Source organism: Dromiciops gliroides, chromosome 3 (genome assembly GCF_019393635.1).
Source record: "Dromiciops gliroides isolate mDroGli1 chromosome 3, mDroGli1.pri, whole genome shotgun sequence".
NCBI lineage: Eukaryota > Metazoa > Chordata > Mammalia > Microbiotheria > Microbiotheriidae > Dromiciops > Dromiciops gliroides.
In genome coordinates this window covers 649,335,318-649,355,489 of record NC_057863.1, presented here as the reverse complement: position 1 = coordinate 649,355,489, position 20,172 = coordinate 649,335,318, and the positions used below count along the sequence as shown (strand labels likewise).

At 41.8% G+C, this 20,172-nt stretch overlaps 1 protein-coding gene across 1 annotated transcript in view; it reads right to left on the bottom strand.

Moving 5' to 3' along the window:
- Positions 1–5,902: 5,902 nt before the first annotated feature.
- The window catches only part of LOC122746853 (carcinoembryonic antigen-related cell adhesion molecule 5-like), a 28,103-nt gene continuing 13,833 nt past the window's right edge, over positions 5,903–20,172 (bottom strand). The window contains exons 7-11 of the mRNA XM_043992894.1: positions 12,697–12,832; positions 12,049–12,098; positions 9,441–9,502; positions 7,030–7,083; positions 5,903–6,816 (exon numbers count right to left, since the gene is read on the bottom strand). Of these exons, the coding sequence (XP_043848829.1) occupies positions 6,751–6,816; positions 7,030–7,083; positions 9,441–9,502; positions 12,049–12,098; positions 12,697–12,832 (368 nt within the window). The 3' untranslated portion in view covers positions 5,903–6,750. The remainder of the gene's footprint in view (positions 6,817–7,029; positions 7,084–9,440; positions 9,503–12,048; positions 12,099–12,696; positions 12,833–20,172) is intronic.

Genomic DNA, 20,172 nt, shown 5'->3' with positions numbered 1-20,172 from the left:
ACACCCCATTTGATCACCTTTACTTGAGGTTTTACAAACTTGATGCTATGAGATTTTTGGGAGCTGCCCTCCTTGCCTGGAGCAGGTGAGGCCCATCCTCACTAATGACCCTTCTTAGCCATCTGCGCCAGCCAACAGCTAAGCTCTCTGGCTGAGAGAGCTGGTGGTTAGGGTGAAGGGTCCTGGAAGCAAAGTACCACATTCCTGGAGATGCTCTTTGGGGTGGCATCTCCTCCTAAATCCTGAGAGCCCAGAGCCCTGAGGAGCTATCCTCCTGGGAAAGGCTTCTCAATCCTATCAGGTCAGATGGCAGAGAGGCTGGTAGGCAACAGTTCAGGTGGAACTTGGGGTCCTGGCTACAATGCTTGGGAGAGAGGAAGGCCTTAAGAAATGTTTGTTGTAGGGACAATGAAGCCAAAATTAGAAGGGAACCAGAAATCTGGGAAACAATTTTTACAGCCAGTGTTTCTGATAAAGGCCTCATTTCAAACATATATAGGGAACTCAATCAAATTTACAAGAATGCAAGTCATTCCCCAATTGAGAAATGGTCAAAGGATATGAACAGGCAGTTTTCAGATGAAGAAATCAAAGCTATCTATTGCCATATGAAAAATGCTCTAAATCACTATTAATTAGTGAAATGCCAATTAAAACAACTCTGAGGTACTACCTCACATTTATCATCTTGGCTAACATTAAAAAAATTAAAATAATAAATGTTGGAGATGTTGTGGAAAAATTGGAACATTAATGCATTGTTGGTGGGGTTGTGAACTGATCCAACCATTCTGGAGAACAATTTGGAACTATTCCCAAAGGCCTAGGGGACTGTGCATACCCTTTGATCCAGTAATACCACAACTAGGCCTGTATGCCAGACAGATCATAGAAAAGGTTAAAGGACACACATGTACAAAATATTTATAGCAGCTCTTTCTGGTGTCAAAGAATTGTAAATCAGGAGGTTGCCCATCAATTGGGGAATGACTGAACAAGTTGTGGTATATAAATGTAAAGGAATTCTATTGTGCTGTAAGAAATGATGTGTTCAGATTTCAGAAAAACCTGGAAAGATTTAAGTTGAACGGATGCTGAGTAAATCGAGCAGAACCAGGAGAACACTGTACAGAGTAACAGTAACATTATGTGATAATCAGGTGTGATAGCCTTGCCTCTGCTCAGCAGTTCAATGATCCAAGATAGTTCCAAAGAACTCATGATAGAAAATGTTCTCCACATTCAAAAAAAAGAACTGTGGATTCTGACTGCAGATTGAACCATACTGTTTCTATTTTTGGCTTTTTTTTTTCTTTTTTGAGGTTTTCGCCTTGTGTTCTGTTTCTTCTTTCATAATGTGACTAATACAGACATATGTTTAATGTGATTGTACATATATAACCTATATCAGATTGCTTTCTGTTTTGGGAAGGGGGGAGGGAGAAAAGTTTGGAACTAAAAATTTTAAGAAAATAAATGTTGAAAACTATCTTTACATGTAACTGCAAAATAAGAAAATGCTTTTATTATAAAAAAGAAATGCTTGTTGTTCCTTGAATGATAAGGTAAGCATGAGTCAGTATTTCATGATAAGGCAGCCAAAAAACCTAATCTGATTTAGCTTCAATACTTCATGGATTCATCACTTCCTTACTGTGGAAAATCCCTCCACTGATGTAGATTTCCAGGTCAGTGAAGTACTGATGGGATCAAATCCCGTCTAGGTAATGGACTTTGCCTTGAGTAACTTCAGTGAGTATCTTTTGTATTCTTGTCCCTGATGTCATCTGTAGAGTTCATTTTAATTTAGACCACTTTCACATCATGTCAATGAATGGAATTGAATGATGCTAACCGATTACCTTTGATCAATATATAATGACCTGCCTCTATTGATAGAGGATAAAAACTCTTGGAAGAGGCCACAAGCTCTCTCTTTCTGGACAGGCTCTTGGCTTGGCTTGGCTCTCTTTGTTACTAGGTATTCTGGGTCTGCCCTTGGGCAGTGGATAGTCTGAATTTGAGCTCTGCTGGGTCCAGCTGGAAAGGGAGTGTCCGTGACTGTCCCCTTTCCCAACAAGGCACCTCCTGCCTCCTGCCTTTTTTTTAAGTGGGGCAATGAGGGTTAAGTGACTTGCTCAGGGTCACATAGCTAGTAAGTGTCAAGTGTCTGAAGCTGAATTTGACCTCAGGTCCTCCTGACTTCAGGGCCTGTGCTCTATCCACTGTGCCACCTAGCTGCCCCTGCCTCATGCCCTTTTTTTTTTAGTGAGGCAATTGGGGTTAAGTGACTTGCCCAGGGTCACACAGCTAGTAAGCATTAAGTGTCTGAGGCCATATTTGAACTCAGGTACTCCTGACTCCAGGGCCGGTGCTCTATCCCCTGCACCACCTAGCTGCACTTTTAAGTATCTTAGTATCTAAGTATCTTAGGCAGGTGAACTTCAGGAACAGGCTGCCTGCCTCAGAGGTCTGGACAATATAAGAGAAAATGAATCAGTGTCCAGGTGACCCCCCCCCCAACATACTTCTTTGTCCCGCGTGCCCTCCCACTTCCTTTTGTCACAAGGAAACTTGTGGTTGGGGGTCCTTAGGGATTCTTCTTTAGAGAATTACAACCTCACACACACAAATCCAATTAGAATAAAACAATCTTTTATTTAGGCGCCAGAGAAAGTTGACTAAGAGGGAAGTCAAAAAGTTCACTTGAGGGGAGAGGGTTCCACAGACATGATGCTCTGAGATACCTATTTCCTCCAACGGGAGAAAGGCCATAGCTTTTATGGATGGTAGATGGGATGATCACCTGAGCCCCTATTGGGGGTGGGTTGGGAGAAGTCAGGTGAGGGATGGTGGTTCTGATTTCTGGAGCTGTCTCTTTCCCCTTGGCACCACTCAGGCAGCAGCCATGCCTAATGGGCTTATCACTCTTGCTTCTCAAGGTGTGTCTGTCCTTTGGCTTAGCTGGCCAGTTTAAACTTTAATAGTCACAAATTCCCAACCCCATAACATTTTCATTAATAATTAGGATCCTCTAAGGGACTCTGAGCTCAGCTAACCCTCTTATTGGGATGTAGGCCTTAGGGACAAATTCAGGATTGCCCAGGATGCCTGATCACATGTGAGGCAGAGCTGCTCTTGTCAACCTACCTTTGCCCTGCTTCACCTGGTCCTCCAGATATTCCCTGGGGCTAATCCCCCTGGACACTTCCTGGTGCTGCCAGTTGTGTGGTTCTGCATTGTCCCTGCTCCCTGGGTAAGGAGCTTAGGGGAGGGCTCTCAGCCCAGTCAGAAGGAGAGTCTTGGAGTGACTGCATGGCCCTTGGGAAGGGCAGCCCTTAGCATATACTGCTAATTGTCCTCATGCTTACTGCAGCTATCAAGCCTCTGGAATCCTTTTGTACAAGGTAGAGAACAGTGTCAGAGAGACTGAGGTCAGGGATAAGAAGGGACCCCTTGGAGAGTACCTTCTCCTTGATATCTGCTGGGTATCTGCACTCCAGAAGGAACATGGCAGAGAGTGATGAGGTTGGACAAAGCTACTGACTTTCTGTACCAATTGTAGCCAAGAGCCTGCTCTAAGAACCTGGAGATGTCTAAGGTGATGCTGGTGCCCACTGTCCCCTAAGGAGGACTTGACACAACAGTGAAGTGATCACCCTACACAGATCTAGCAGCTGAAGATGGAGGCTGAAAGGGAAGAAAGGAGGCAGAGGTCAGCAGGATACGCCTGACCTCCTGACAGGTCCAGGTCACTGACCTGTGCCCAAGCTAAGGGTGGGGGCTTGAAAGCCTGCCCCAAGATCTGCTGGAGGCTCAGTAGGGTATGTTTGAAGGGGATTCATGTACTTGTGCATCAATCTGTTAGTCCCAGTCTCTCCAGAGGATCTGAGAGTTTGGTCTGTGACATATTTTAAGCTCTTTCCATGGACTTGATTCAGAAAGAACCTGCCAGTGTGGAAGGCAAGACACTGAAGGGAGACATGAATCAGTAACATGGCATGGTTGAAGATTGCAATCAGATTTTATATGTGGACAGAAGCTTAGAGATCTCTGATTCAAACACCTCAATTTGTAGATGAGGAAATTGAGGCCCACATAAGGTAATAGGCATGACCATTATTAAATAGAAAATGACAGAGGCAGAATTTGAACCCAGATCTGCTCCAAACCAAGAGAGGGCATTGGTGCATTTAAAGGCCGACAGAATTTAGATACCCAAACAGCCCTGGATGGAAAGTGGCATTCAAGGAAAACACTAGCTAATAGGGGTAAATGAGCAGTCCAAGGTCCCACAGCTAGTAACCATCAGAGCTGGGATACACACCCAGGTCTCCTCTGACTATAAAGATTCCCTTAAATTCTTCAGAGATTACTCAGTTCCAAGGCTAGACTTTGCCCTGAGTCTCAGGGATGGGGACTGATAGCCCTGAGCTGCTACTTTCCTTCTGCCCCTGGCTCAGGACAAACACCCTTGGCCAGGGCCCCTGTGTCTGTGAAAGACCCCTTAGGACTGGTCTCTTTCCTCCTGGTCCTTGCCCTGATTCACTCATCTTTGTCTGGGTCAGCATTCCCCAGCCCCCTCAACTCCCCTGGTCTCCATCTGAGCTGGTGTCTCTCTCACCTGTGATCTGGATCCCCTTCCAGGGGCTGCCCCCAATGTGGGGAGCTTCTGTGGGGCTCTCCAACAGTCTGTGCTGCCCACTGTGTGTGACCACCTCTGTCCTTGCCAGGAATCTCTGCCTTCCCCTCCTGATCTGTGTCTTCCCTGTCCAGAGCCCAAGGGCAGCCCCTGGAGGTGTCCCTGCTGGGGAACAGACTAAGGCTGTCCCTGACATCCCTGTCAGAGAATGAAATGGATGGATAGTGTCATGGAAGACCTTAGGAGATAGTGGAGGACAGAAAACCCTGTTGTGGTTCCATGTGGTCTATGGGGTCACAAAGATTTGGACACAACTGAGCAACAACCACAACAGAGATGAGCTGGTCCTACCACCCCATTTGACAGAGGAAGAAAGAGGATCAAAGACACTAGTGACCTGCACAGGGTCACACAGGAAGTAAATTGAAAAGCTGGGATTGAAATGTCGGTCTTCTGGGTCCAAATGCAGTGCTGTACCTTCCGTTGCCCATTAAGGATGAATTTATGATGAGCCCCTGTCTCTCATCTTCCCTCTGCTCTGTGAGGGTAAGCCTGTATACCTATATATCCTCTGATCTCCCTGGGAAGCTGAAGTCCATTTCCTAAGGGATATGCCCATTACTCCTCTGGCCAAAGGATGGGAGATGCATTTCCTCAACAACCACTTGAAGTTATAATTGTCCCCTCGATGGCCCAAGTTCTGAAGCTTTCTGGACATCTTTACCTGTGTTATTCTTGTGACCACTCTATGCATTGGTCTCCCTGTTTTGTTCTCTTCACTTTTCATCAGTTCATATAATTACCTCCATAATCCTCTGGGTCCATCAAATTCACATTTCTTATAACACAACAAAATTCTGTGATCTTCATACATCATGATTATTCCATGTTCTATTGGATGAGTGACTAGTTTTTTCCAGTTCTTTGTGACAACAACTGCTGCTACAAACATTCAGGTGTTCATGGCTCCCGTCTTTCTGTCTTTAACCCCTTTGGGAAACTCTTCTGATAATGTAGCATCTCACCCAAGTCCTCCTCCCAATTATGATTTGGGTGCTCAGAAGACAGCTGATGACTATTCTCTCTTGGGGGCAAAGCGTAAGGGATTCTAGAACTGTTTCTCATGAGCTCCTACCACTGTGTTCCCAATTAGCAACCAGACAGAAAGACAATAATTGTTAGCAAAAGCATTTACTGAGAAGGAATACTAAGAACAATTGATACAAATCTTCTCTAAAAACGAAGAAATGTGGTGCATTCTCACATAAATATAGCTACCCTGGAAGGAGTGGGCACAAACTTTAAATAAAGTGGTTGTTATCTGCCTGTGTTGAGGATCCTTGACACTAAGGGGTGCCACCAAGATCCTGAACCTGGAAATCCTTTTTCTCTGAGTAGGTCTCACTATTGGGCTCCAAGGGTCATTGTCATGAGAGCCCATTGTTGGAATTTCTTTCTGCCATGAGCAGTCATACTCCCTGTGGCTGCAATTGGCTATCTGGGACTGGTTTCTTCATACACTGTTGGGGTTTCTACTGCCATCAACCACCTCTGCTTCTTGTGGACCCTGATGATTCATATTTGGGTTCATGTTTCCCAGAGCCAAAGATCCTTGCTTCCATGGAAACTCAGGAGGAAAGACCATGGACTCTGACTCAGAGAATATCATCATCTTAGGACCATATGGATAGGATGGATCATCTACATCTTAGTTCAGTTGGAATAAACATGGAAGTTTCCAGAAGGACTTTTACATGGATAAAGGTGATAAGGAAGACAATAAAATACGTAGACATTCAAAATACTGAAGCACTTGTACCCTAGAATATGTACCCAAACCCAACCCATAGAGTTCCTTGGCTTCTAAGCAACTCAGGCACATCAGACTATGGCTTCTTTCATCTTCTCAGTCTTCTCTGGGAGGTCTGGGTATTCCCCTGTCCCTGGAAGTCTTCCCTCTCCCCAAATCTGGCTTCTTTCTCTCTAATCCTGTTGTTTTTTCCCATTACTCAGATGTTTCAGCTGTTCCTCTGAGATGCCTCTGAACCCGCCTTAATGAAGAGAAACAGAAGGTTGTCCCTACATCCTTAGGGACTCTCTCTTCTTCCTTAGGCTTTAGGGTTCTTCCAGGGAGGGATCTTGTCATAAATAGCCACTCTAGTGATGTCCAATTTCTGGGGATAGATAGAAGAGGTGTTATTGGCATCCCAGAATAGAGGTTGAGACAAGGAAGACTCTTCCTCTCCAAACCCTGTCTCTGTTTCCCTCCATCCTTGTCCTTTTCCTGTTTCCTGTCTAATCAGCAGTAAAAAGTTTCTCCTCAACCTTTGTCTTGGTACCTGAGTGAGGCTTGCTGTGCTGCCCCCCCTCCCCCCATGTGCACATACCTGATAGGGACTATCATACAGAACTTCAGGAGAAGCAGAGGAGGAGCCCAGGCCCTGTGGAGATGGAAACAACAGCTAGTAAATGCCTCCTAAAGTCAGAATTAGAAAAGAACTTAGGACAGAGAATGCTTGATCTAGAAGGAGCCTGTGACATGTGACAATCAGAAAGGGCCTTAGGGATCTCATAGTCATGGAGTTCCTGAATTAGCAGGAACCTCAGAGACCATCTAGTCTGACCCTGACCCTAACACCAATGTCCTCTATAACTCATATGACAAGTGGTCACCCAGCCTTTCTTGGAGACTCCCAGTGTGGGACAGGACTTCATGTCCCAGGTAGCCCATTTCACTTGCATCCATTCACCAAGTACTTAGTGCCTACTATGTGCCAGACATTGTTCCATAAATCCGGGAAAGACTTATTTTTTTCCTGCCTGTAATTTCTTTTTTTTGTTTGTTTGTTTGTTTGCTTGTTTTTTTTGTTGTTATTGTTGTTTTTTTGCAGGGCAATGGGGCTTAAGTGACTTGCCCAAGGTCACACAGCTAGTAAGTGTCAAGAGTCTGAGGCCGGATTTGAGCTCAGGAACTCCTGAATCCAGGGTCAGTGCTTTATCCACTGCGCCACCTAGCTACCCCCTGCCTGTAATTTCTGCTATAAATAACCTCCTTATCCTGAGTGGTGATTGCCTCATAAGATGGCCAACACCCAAGCACTTGGTTCTAGCCAGGAGTCACTTCCTTCCCAGAATGCTCCTTAACAGCTGCCAAGATTGATCCACAAAACCAGCTCACCAGGACTTTGCCCTTTCACTCCTGGAACTCCCAACCTGGTTACCCCCACCCTAACCCTCCCTTCCCTCCTGCTTTCCAGTTTTGGACCCATAATTAGTTTGGCTTGACTTCTCATCCATTTGCCATCCTTCTAATTTCCTAAAGTAAGATGTCCCTGTCAGGCCACCATTTCTACACATGTGGAATTTCCTTCACTTTAATCATAATGTTGTTGTGCACAATGAGCACTTTTCCATGTGTTAGTAAATTCTTCATCCAGCAGAGTGCTTGTCACATAGTAAACATTGAATAGGTTCTGAATAGGAATATGTCATTGCATGAATGATTTTTCCCTTCATTGCATCATTCATGGGATTTACAGTGAGATAGTTTTGCAGTCACTGAGCTAACACTCTATTGTGCAGAAGCCATTAATAGACAAATACCAAATATACACAGAAGGGTGACCAGAGGGAGGGCTCAGGCAACAGAAAGGAGCTGGGAAGGCTGCTTTTGGGACTGGCACTAGAACTAAACTAGGCAGGAGGCTCCGGATTCCATGAGACGGAGGTGAGGAGGGAGCCCCTTCCAGGCCTGGGACAGAGCCTGAGCAGAGACCCAGGAAGGGCAGGTGGAAGGTAGTTTCCTTGCAGCAATAGAGGGGCCAATTAGGCTGAACCTTTGACTTCAGTAAGGACAATAATACACCTGGAAACACTGTCCTAAGAGACATCCAAGGAACATGGGGTAGTTGGTAAATATTTGGCCTTGAAATCAAAAGGAGCAGACTTCAGGTATGGCCTCTGACACAAACTGGCCATAAGAAGCTGGGCAAGTGCCTTAAGTTTTCAATGGCCAGCAGAACTCTAAGGCTATAGGCCGCCTGTCAATGTTGAGAATGGGACTCTCCCACACCAATGAAATCTGCAACTGCACCTAAACAAACAAACAAGGGGTTTGGTATAGTTTCTTTTCCTGGCAATAGGGAGCCATTGAGCCTTCTTAATTCAGGAAAGGACTTGGTTAAACCTGTGCCTTAGGTACATATATATGTTTGTCAGGTGTATAGAGAGGGGAGACCCGGGAGCTTGGGAAACCAATGCATAAACTGTTGAAATAATCTAGGGGTGAATTGATGATGTCTTGAACTAGAGTATTCTCATATTTGAGAGGAGAGCTGGGGGTTGTGGGCAGTGAACACTTGGCATCTCATTACTGGGAAGATTTCCTGACATCAAGCCTCACTTTACCTCTTTACTCATTTTATCTACAAATTTTGTTCCTTGCTCCCTATTATTCCCTGTGGGGACACGGAGGGTAAATGTTATCTCTTCTCCCCACGTCCATCTTCCAGAGATAGTTCTCAGGTTCCCACCTCCCAACACATCCCTTCCAAAGTCTTCTCTTCTCCAGACAATCACCAAACCAGTCCTTCCACAATGCTAGAGAGTGCTGATCTTCCTTCAGACACTCTCCATGTCATCAGGGTTCCCCAGTGATCCTGAAATCTCTCAGGCACATCAATTACTTAAGGCTAAAGGCCAGGAAGAATCTCCAGATCTGCTCAAGGGGACCCCTTCCCACTCCCTGATGAACATCCTAAAGCTCTGTAAGTGATTGAAGGAGACCTTCTGTCCCTACCTGTGCAGGCAGAGCTGAGGCTCTTGGGAAAGCAGTATTTTCATATACAGTGGGGTCTCCACCTGGAGGGAGAGAATCACAGAAGGAAGAATTCCTTGGTGTATCCTGAGCCTGAATTCCACTGGGGACTCTTACCTTCTCCTTCCCTCCCCTGCTCCCTCAGGAAACAGATGAAGAGGACACAGAATTCCTCCCCTCCCCCCCCCCCAGAGTCAGGCAATAAGCATTCATTTAGTGCCTGTTTTATGGCAGACACTGTGCTAAACATTGTGCATAGAAGGAAAAGCAGAAGACAATCTTTGCCCTCAAGGAGATTATAGTCCAAAGGATGAGACATCTTACAAACTGTGTGAAAACAAGATATAGACAGAATAATCTGGAGAAATAATCAGCAGAGGGAAGGCAGAAGAGTTAAGGGGAATCAGGAAGGGCTTCTTGTGAGAGAAACATTGGCAGGAACTGAAAGGAAGCCAAGAGGTGAAGAGAAGGAGGGAGAACCTTCCAGGCATGGGGGACAGCCTGAGAAAACACCCAGTGAAGAAATTCCAGGATCTCTTTCATTCAGGGTTCTGGGGTTCTGGGGCTCTAAAATTTCATGATGGGATGTGCACACTCAGATTGTTAAGACTTCAAGGTGTTTGGTTCTAAGAGCTGGCCTTCTAGAGTCTGGCTCTCGGTGGACCCCTTTTTAATCACCTGCACTCATCTCTGAAACTGCCTTGATGGAGACAACAGAAAACTTCCAAGAGGATATAACCTCAATGAAGCTGAAGGATGTGTCATTGTGATCACAATGCATGGCTCTGGTGATTCATGAAGACATCTAGGTTACCCAGAAGCCCCCAATGCTATGCCATTGGGATGGTGGTGCTGCAGGGTTCCTCTAATTTGGAAGGGCTTCTGTCACTAAGTATAGAGAAGCTCATTCTCAGTAGATTGGCCTTTTGGGGAAGAGTCCTTTGGCCATGGCAGCCTATGTTCAATATAAACCTATGTACAATGTGTCTAATCTTGTGCATAAAAGCCAGTTATCATTTGAACCTAGATATTGAATTGGAGAGGACTGCTGAGGCAGCTACTCCAGCCCTCTCTCTGCGCTGATGAGGAAATCGAGGCAGAGGGATATTTCCCCAGGGACACACATGTGTAAAGACCAGCGTCAGAATGTGAGCAGAGGAGCAGAAAAAGGGAGTGGAGAGTTTTGAGAGTCCCCACCCCCAGGCACTGAACAAATAGCGATTTAGTTCTTAATTTTCTAAATACTAGGGGCTCTGACAGTGCCTGCTGAGTGCACATGTTATTTATTAACATGTTTAAATGAATCAAATATATAAGAATACAAGTCGTTCCTCAATTGACAAATGGTCAAAGGCTATGAACAGGTAGTTTTCAGATGAAGAAATTCAAGCTATCTACAGCCATATGAAAAAAAAATGTTCTCAATCACTGCTGATTAGAAAAATGCAAATTAAATTACCCTGCGGTACCATCTCACACCTATTCAATTGGCTAATATAATAAAAAAGGAAAATGATAAATGTTGGAGAAGATGTTGGAAAATTGGAATACTAATGCACTGTTGGTGGAACTAGGAATGGATTCAACCATTCTGGAAAGCAATATGGAACCATGCTCAAAAAACTATATGGATATCTTTGATTCAGCAATAACACTACTACTGCTACATCTCAAAGGGATCATAAAAAGGAAAAGGACCCACATGTTCAAAATATTTATAGCTGCTCTTTTTGTGGTGGCAAAGAATTGGAAATGGAGGGGATGCCCATCCTTTGGGGAATGGCTAAACATGTTGTGGTATATGAATGTAATTAAGATTATTGTGATGTAAGAAAGAAGCAGATGAATTTCAGAAAAACCTGGAATGACTTACATGAACTAATGCTGAGTAAAATGAGCAGAACTGAAGAACATTGTACAAAACATTGTGTGATGATGATTGTATCAACAACATTGTGTGATGATCAACTGTGAGAGACTTAACTCTTCTCAGCAATATAGGGATCTAAGACAATGCCAAAAGTCTCATGATAGAAAATGCTTTCCACATTCAGAAAAAAGAACAATGGAATCTGAATGCAGATTGGAGCATACTATTTTCACTTTTGTTTTTGCTTTTTTAATCATTAATTCTTACTCGTGTATTTTTTCATTTTGTTCTGATTCTTCTCTTACAACATGACTAATGTGGAAACATGTTTTAAATGATTGTAATGTATAACATATCAGATTGCTTCTTGGATTTGGGAGGGAGAGGGAAGGGAAGGTGGGAGAAAAATTTAGAACTCAAAAATATCTTTACATGTAATTGGAAAATAAATTTGAAAAGTTATATAAAAATAAAATTTAAAAAATAAATAAAAAGTACCCCCATCCCCAAAAGAAAATGAATCAAATGGAGGATGGTTTTTAGAGGTAAATTGTACAAGGCTTCATAGTCTTCTTAGCAAAGAAAAGTAAAGGAAGTTGGCCACCCTTAGAAGGACAACTCATAGATTTCCACTGAAATAAAGAAAGAAGATTCTGGTTGGAGTTCAGTCTCCCAAGGCCACCATTTGTGCTGGTTTTATTGGTTGTTGGTTTTACTTACCATGTTTGGGTGCTGAATGCTTCTCCTCTGAAAGATGGTGTTTGCTGACCCTTAGGAAAGAACACATATGTGGGACTTACACTCCCAAGCAAAGTAAAAGATTTCCCCAAGCTGAAAGGGATGATTGGAGGAGAGTCAAGGCTTGACTTTGGATACCCTCAGGTTTTATGTGTCATCCCTAAATACAGTCTTCTCACTGTTTATATCCTTACCTGTAGGTACTATTAGTCTCATTCAGCTTGCTCATTCAGTCTGGATCTGCCTTTTCCTTCAATTGGTTTCTCACTAGGTTGTGAATAGCAAGCTATCTCCTTTTTTCTTGCTGCCCCCTATATTCTTTCCCTTTGTGTCTTCTTGGCCCTCAGTTCCTTTGGTGGTGGGTTTCAGAAAAATAGTTAGGTCTAGTCACCACTTCAATGGGGAAATGAACAACTCTTTCTAAGAGGTAATCAAATGTGAGGGATGGGGAAGAATGAAAGGTCAGAGGAGGCCACCCAAGGGAATCAGTGCTGCAAAGGAGGAGTTTGGGAAAAGGAGGTAGACCAGGTCCAGCAGAGGGTTCTGGGTGCACAATACCATGCTGTCATCTCTTCCCTATTCAAGGAGACAGACTAGGAGGGGGGACAACTTTAGGAAGTCTCATTATACCTTCCAGTGTCTCTGAAGAACAGGAAATAGATGAGGGCCCCGATGAGAGCTACTCCAGCTAGGACTCCAATCACAATGCCAGCTGTGGCCCCTCCAGAGAGTGTGGAGCCATTCCCTCCTCCTGTGGACTTGTCTGCTGTGGATAGAGAAGAGAAACAGAACTATGAGTGGTTTTGAGGGGTCTCCAACATGAAGTGCCTAGTACTTGTGCACAGTGCCTTACACTTTTTCCGTATTAAAGAAATCCTTGTTGACCAATGAAGCAGACTTGGCATTTGCTCCTCAGTGATTGGGTATCCCTTTGGCAAGGTCACATTGTGGGGTGTTTGAGAAACAATTGGGGACACCTTTACATTGGGTAAGCACATCAAAGTCTATATACTCAACTTCTGAACTCATGAGTTCCCCCCATCATGCCCACTTCCCTTCTCTATTACAGTTGATGGCAAAATCAATGTCTCAGCCATCTAGGTTCAAATTGGGAAACATCTTTGACCTTGTCTCTCCTTCAAATCCCACATCTTATTAAATTGCTGTGATAGTTTCCCTAATGTTGTGGTTATTTGCATTGATTCTGGTTGGGAAGCCTCTTTCACATCTCCCCATTCCTTGCAGCTTCCTTCTACTCCAGTCCCTCCCATTTCTAGTCTTCCAAATTATGGCAATAGTCTTCTGACCCGTGTTCCTGCTTCTGTTCTCTCACCTCTCTGATTCATCCTTCAGACCACTATCCCCATCTAATCATTCTTAAATACCATCCTGATGATATCACCTTTGTTCTATGAAACCCTTCAAATTAGTGTCTCTCACATCTTTTCCTGAAAGGCAATGCAATGAAACAGAAAGAGCTCTGGGTTTGAATGGCATCCTGCCATTGCTACTTGCTCACTCTGGCAGCTTGGGCCATTTCCTTCTCTGGTCATCAATTTCCCAATCTATAAATCTATAAAATGATGCCTTGTGAGATAGATGTAACATTCACCCTAGCTGTAAATGCTGTGAACTTATTTTTGCATTGCTCCCCATGACCCTGGCAAAATTCAAGCCCTTATCAATTTCCATCTGATTTTTTTTTCCAATAGCCTCTTTATTTTTCTTTCTGCCTCTAATCTTTGTTTTCCAGTTCATGTCCTTCATTTTCATATGTCAAGTGCTCTGTGTATTTTCATCGATGACAATGATTACCCTCTGCTCTAGGATGGGCCAAGATTTGATCATGGACATGAGATCATTTACTTTGGAAAAGAGAAGAAATGGCAAAACATTCCTTGACCCATAAATTATTTAGAATTGAGTTATTTAATCCATTATTTTCAATCTTTTCCTCAAAGTCTTATTATTGAATATGTTTCTGTTGTATTGTGATCACTATGAAATGTACTTAATAATTTTCTTTTCAGCATTTTTTGGGGTGAGGATTTTATGCCCTGATGCATGGTCAGTTTTTTTTTAAAGTGCCCCACACGGCTGATCAATATGCATGTTCTCTTGTATTCCTACACAATAAGAATGAGAGGTGTATCATGTCCAACTTTTATAAAATTCTCCTCAAATCCTTCATCTTCTTTTTTGGGGGTAATATTTGTCTAGGTTTGAAAAGGGTACATTAAGGTCCCTTACTACTGTAGGGTTATTCTTTCTCTCAGAATTTGTTTAGTTTTTCCTTTAACTGTTTAGACGTTGTGCCACTTGGTGTATATTCAGTGTTATATTGGTGCAATCACTTGTTGCCTATGGTACCTTTCTTGTACTTGAATGGGTCCCATTTGAACATTTGTAGATATTTTTTCTTTTCATCCTCTTTTCTTCTTGTTCTTGTTCTTCTTTGTGGGGCGATGAGGGCTAAGTGACTTGCTCAGAGTCACACAGCCAGTAAGTGTCAAGTGTCTGAGGGTGGATTTGAACTCAGATCCTCCCGAATCCAGGGCCAGTGCTTTATCCACTGCACCACCTAGATGCCCATAGAGTACTTTTCTATATGATTCAGTTAATCTGCTTATTTTTAAAACTGAAGTCCAAGGGGCAGCTAGGTGGCGCAGTGGATAGAGTACCGGCCCTGGATTCAGGAGTACCTGAGTTCAAATCCGGCCTCAGACACTTGACACTTACTAGCTGTGTGACCCTGGGCAAGTCACTTAACCCCAGTTGCCTCACTAAAAAAAACAAAAAAACAAAAAACAAACAACTGAAGTCCATTTTTGTTGTTAAATTGTCTCAGATCATGATTGCTACTGTGCTTTTTTAAAGTTCAGCTGAAGTATAATAGATTTTGCTCTAGCCCTTAATTTTACCTCTTTGAATCTTTATATTTCAAATGTGTTCCTTATAGACAACACATTATTTAGCTCTTACTTTTTAATCCACCCATGTAACCTTTTCTGTTTTATGTGTGAGTTAATCTAATTCACATTTATAGTTATAATCATTAATTGTGTGTTTCCCTCTGTCTTGTGTCCTTATACTTTTTCCTCTCTTGGACCAATGTCTCATAGAAGTAGGTGGAGAAGAAAAAGTAGTAAAAGGAGAGAGAGAGAGAGAGAGAGAGAGAGAGAGAGAGAGAGAGAGAGAGAGAGAGAGAGAGAGAGAGAGAGAAGAAAAGAGAGAGAGAATAGAGAGAATGTGTTTGGCAGTCTTCCACTTCATTAAAAGTCTATTTTCCCCATTGTATCAATTTTACTCATTTTTTTCTGGTTATGTCATTCTTGGTGGTAAGGCTATATATGTTTGCCTTTCAGAATATCATATTCCAACATCTCCACGGCATTCTAATATTACTGGTTAAACTTTGTGTGGTCTGTACTGTGACGCCTTGGTACTTGAGCAATTTCATTTTGGATTTATAGTATTTTTTATTTGTCCTGGAAGCTCTGGATTTTGGCTATGATATTCCTAGGAGTTTTCATTTCAGATTTTAAAACGAGCATATTTTTTTCTATTTTCTCTTTGACTTCTGGTTCTTCTGGAGCATTTTCTGTTATGATTTCTTGAAACTCGATGTCCAAAGAATTTTTTTGATTGTTTCTTTCTGACTTCTCCATAATCCATATTGCAGGCCAGTGTTGTAATTTCTCTTTTTATCTTGCTTTGAGGTATCTTACATGGCTTCCTATTTTTTCCATATTTGGACTTTGTTTTAATACTTTTTGTTGTCTTGTGGGTTTATTAGCTTCTGATTGATTCATTCTAATTTTCAGGAAGCTTTTTTTCTTGGATGATTTTTAATTTTTTTTTTTGGTAAGGCAATTGGGGTTAAGTGACTTGCCCAGGGTCACACAGCTAGTAAGTGCCATGTGTCTGAGGCCGGATTTGAACTCAGGTCCTCCTGAATCCAGGGCTGGTGCTTTATCCACTGCACCACCTAGCTGCCCCTTCTTGGATGATTTTTGAACCTGTTGTACTAAGATATTAATTTTCCTTCTAAGTTTTTTCCATAGCTGGGAAGGTAGTCAGGATAGGGTGAGAAAGGCCTCAATCCAAATCCAGCCTTAGACACTTGCCAGCTGTGTGACCCTGGACAAGCTACTTAACCTCTGTTTGCCTCAGTTTCTTCATCCATATAATGGGGTTAATAATATCACTGACCTCCCTGGGTTGTTGTGAGGATAAAATGAGATATTTGTAAAGTGATTTGCAAACTCCCAAGTTCTATATAAATGCTATTTACAAAATAATTTTAAACTCTTACAAAACTTTCACTGAATTTCTTCTGGGAAGGTTAGTTGACCTTGTGTCCAAGCTTTGTTTTTATTTGAGTCTGTAATGATTGGAATGACGCCACCTGCTGGATACTTACTGTAGAAGAGTTCTGCCCATGAAGCGAAGGTCTTTGAGGGCAAGACCAGGAGTCTTTTCTTTGGCGGGAGGAAGTGACGCGGACTAGTGGGAGGAGGAAGGAAGAGACTGGCGCGGACTCTGGCGCTCTTTCCTGAGGACGCTGGCGGAGAAGGGAGCTAGAAATGCGCTCTTCCTTTAATAGATAGGAATCTAGGCCTTTCTCTCTCTCTTTACCAAATTCTTATTCTCCTTAATAAATGCTTAAAAGTCTAACTCTTGCTAAAGCTTGTAATTGATTGGCGACCACTCATTAGATATTTTAGACAGTTTAGCTAGAATTTTAGCCCTTAACAGATAGCTGACCACGAAGAGGAAAGCTAAACCTCAGTCTTCTTCTGATCTTCTGGTTGGGTAAGAAATTTCCCCTACCCTTTAAATTGCTAAGTACTGGTGTACTGGCTGTGTTTTCCCTTTAAATTTTTTCAAATGGACCTTTTAAACTCCCTAATTACCCTATTTTTGATTTTAGTCTGTTTAACCAGACAAATGGGGGATAAGATCATGTTAATGCTTTGTTTTTGTGGATTTTCTATTTTTCTTTTTCTTTTTGTTAAAAGAGCCAGCAACTTACTCACACAAGGAAATATCTCTCCCTCTCCCAACCATGCTTTTTCAGAGAAACCTGAAGAGATTCCCGCAGCTTTTCCCAGTCCTAACACTAATTGTTGCTTTAATTTTGCATTCCTGGAGGCAATGACCCACCCTCTAGAAGCTTTTAATCCCCTAGCGCCTGGAGGCAAAGTGGGGGAAGAGGAATCCAGGCCTGAGTTCAAAATCAAGTCTGATTCAAATTGCCCTGGTCCCTCCCCTCCTCTCCAAACCCCACCCTCTACTCCTCCCATGGCCAAGCCCATTGCTTCCCTGGCCTGGGAAGTCCAGAGATTTGATGCGCATGCTCAACTTTCTCTAACTACATTTGCAGCTTCAGGCTCAGCCCTTCCCCAGCCTGGCTGTGCTTCTGAGACAACCTTAGAAAACCCTTTAAATTCCAGATATACTTGTTTTGTTCATAATTTTGCTAATCTGCTTTTGTCTTTAATTAGTAATCTTATAAAGCATTTGTATGGTGAAAAGCCTGACAGACAATATAGAGGGGTTAAAGAAGAAAAACTTAAGCTGAATGAGAATGACAATCAACATAGTTCAAGACTCTGCTTCTTTTGCCATGGAAGGGTATATATTTTACAGAAATGTAGAAGTAAGCAGCAAGGTATTGATATGAGTATTGGGGATTTTAGATATCGGAATCAAGAGTGTTCTGAATTCACTCAGATTATTAATGTCAGTTCAGAGGTTACATAGGATTTCTATGCTATTACATATACATTTTGGAATTAATGGTATAGGTTTATTTTCATAGAGATTTTCATGCTTTTGAGATTGTGTCTTATACTTAGTTTTTAAAACAAGGAGAATATTTGTAAAAGCTTTTTAGTCATGTGATCAAGTTTATATTTTATAATACTCTTATTAATATTAAGTTCATATTCATTTAGATTTCCCTAGTTTGAATTTCATTGTCTTTTATTGTTCCATGTGTATTTTTTTCTATTTATTCATCTCTAATTTTGAAACATTGCAAGATGGTTTTGATTTCACAATACAATGTTAATTCTAGGAGTATCGTGCTCCCATATTCTGAGTTGTTTGTTTTTGCTATTTTTTTTTCTCTCAACTGATTATTTGATCAAACTCTTTAAAGCATTTCCCTGGCAAATTGGTTGCCATGGCAAGTGTAAATTGATTCTAGAAGTATTATTTTTGATAAGCATATTCAAAAAAAAAAAGAGGGGAATGTTTGTAAAAGTTTTCTTTTTTCAAAAAAAGTTTTCTTTGGGATTGTGTTGTGCTTTAACTTGTATTTAAATATGTTCAGATTTTTCAAAAAGTAATTGTATACTAAGTTTAAAAAAAGGGGTATTATTTGAAATTGTTGCATAATTATATATTGTGTTCTGAGTCAAGATGTATTCACATTTTTTGCAATCATTTATTATCCTCAATTTTTAAATCCATATGAGACTTGGATTATGGGAACTTATCATTTAAGATATTAATTGCCTTTATTCTGAGTTATCAGATGCCAGTTGGCCAAGATGCCATCCAATCACAAGAGGAATACATGCAAGAGCAGACACTGAACTGTCACATGAGGGGAGACATGCATGAAGTCAAGGTATGGCCGAGGGAACGGCTTTTGACAAATGTTGAGGTTGGATTCTCTTGGTTTAATATTTTATTTTATTTTTCCCCACAATATTGTACAGATGGCTGGAAGTATTCATCCCACCCATCTCACTTCTACACCTGGCTTCTATGCTCCCTCCTATATGCCTGATGCCATGGACATCTCAATCCCATGCATCTGATTAAGTCTGACTCAGTTTCCTCCAATATGTTCGGTGGCATGGACATATATTCGATCCACCTATTTTAAGCCTGGCATACTGCATGGACAGTACATATTGCTCAAGTGTGGGAATGCTCATATCCCATCATTTCTCTGTTCTTTTATGGTAACCCCCATAATTATCTCAGGTGTCATGATAAATACAGTGTTGAATTTGGCCTTGACACCTGTTACCAATTATATTAGATTTTAAAATTTCTCATAATGGCATGAGGACAATTAGGCAGATGATGCAAAAAGTGATAAAACAAAGATAAAAATTATTTTTATTACTTAATATTGCAGCAATTGTCTTCTCAATTACCCTCCATAAGGGGGGACTATAGTAATATTATAATTTTAAAGAATGTTTCAATTTTTGTTTTATTATATGTTTCATGTGTAACAACTAAGATTCTGAATTCCCTTAGACATGTTTTTGAGAACTTTCATTGTTTGATTTGATTATTGACAAAGCTATTTTAAAGTTGTGTTAAGCTCAATTTTGTAGGAAAATTTCCTGGCTGATTACCAGCATCCACACATCAACCCCTGAAAAGACTTCCATTCCACGACTACACCTAGAGGACATCTGAGAAAAGACTTTCAGAGACTTTAAATGAACAGTTTTGATTTGTTGTTTTTGTTGTTTTTTTTTCTCTTTCTGTTATAATATACACCATCTGTAACATGTATTCTCTGCAGAGGCCCTCCCTTTGCAAGACTAATGTCAAAGCGTCGGTTCATGAGGAAAAAAAAAAATCGCCCCTCTGGACAAAACTTTCCTCTATGTTGTTCACATATTATTACTTAGCAATAGTTATATTGTTTTTACTGTTCCGTCAAGGAAACATTTTGTTTCTTGAGGAACAACAGGGGGGACTGTAACAATTGGAATGACGCCACCTGCTGGATACTTACTGTAGAAGAGTTCTGCCCATGAAGCGAAGGTCTTTGAGGGCAAGACCAGGAGTCTTTTCTTTGGCGGGAGGAAGTGACGCAGACTAGTGGGAGGAGAAAGGAAGAGACTGGCGCGGACTCTGGCGCTCTTTCCTGAGGACGCTGGCGGAGAAGGGAGCTAGAAATGCGCTCTTCCTTTAATAGATAGGAATCTAGGCCTTTCTCTCTCTCTTTACCAAATTCTTATTCTCCTTAATAAATGCTTAAAAGTCTAACTCTTGCTAAAGCTTGTAATTGATTGGCGACCACTCATTAGATATTTTAGACAGACTAGCTAGAATTTTAGCCCTTAA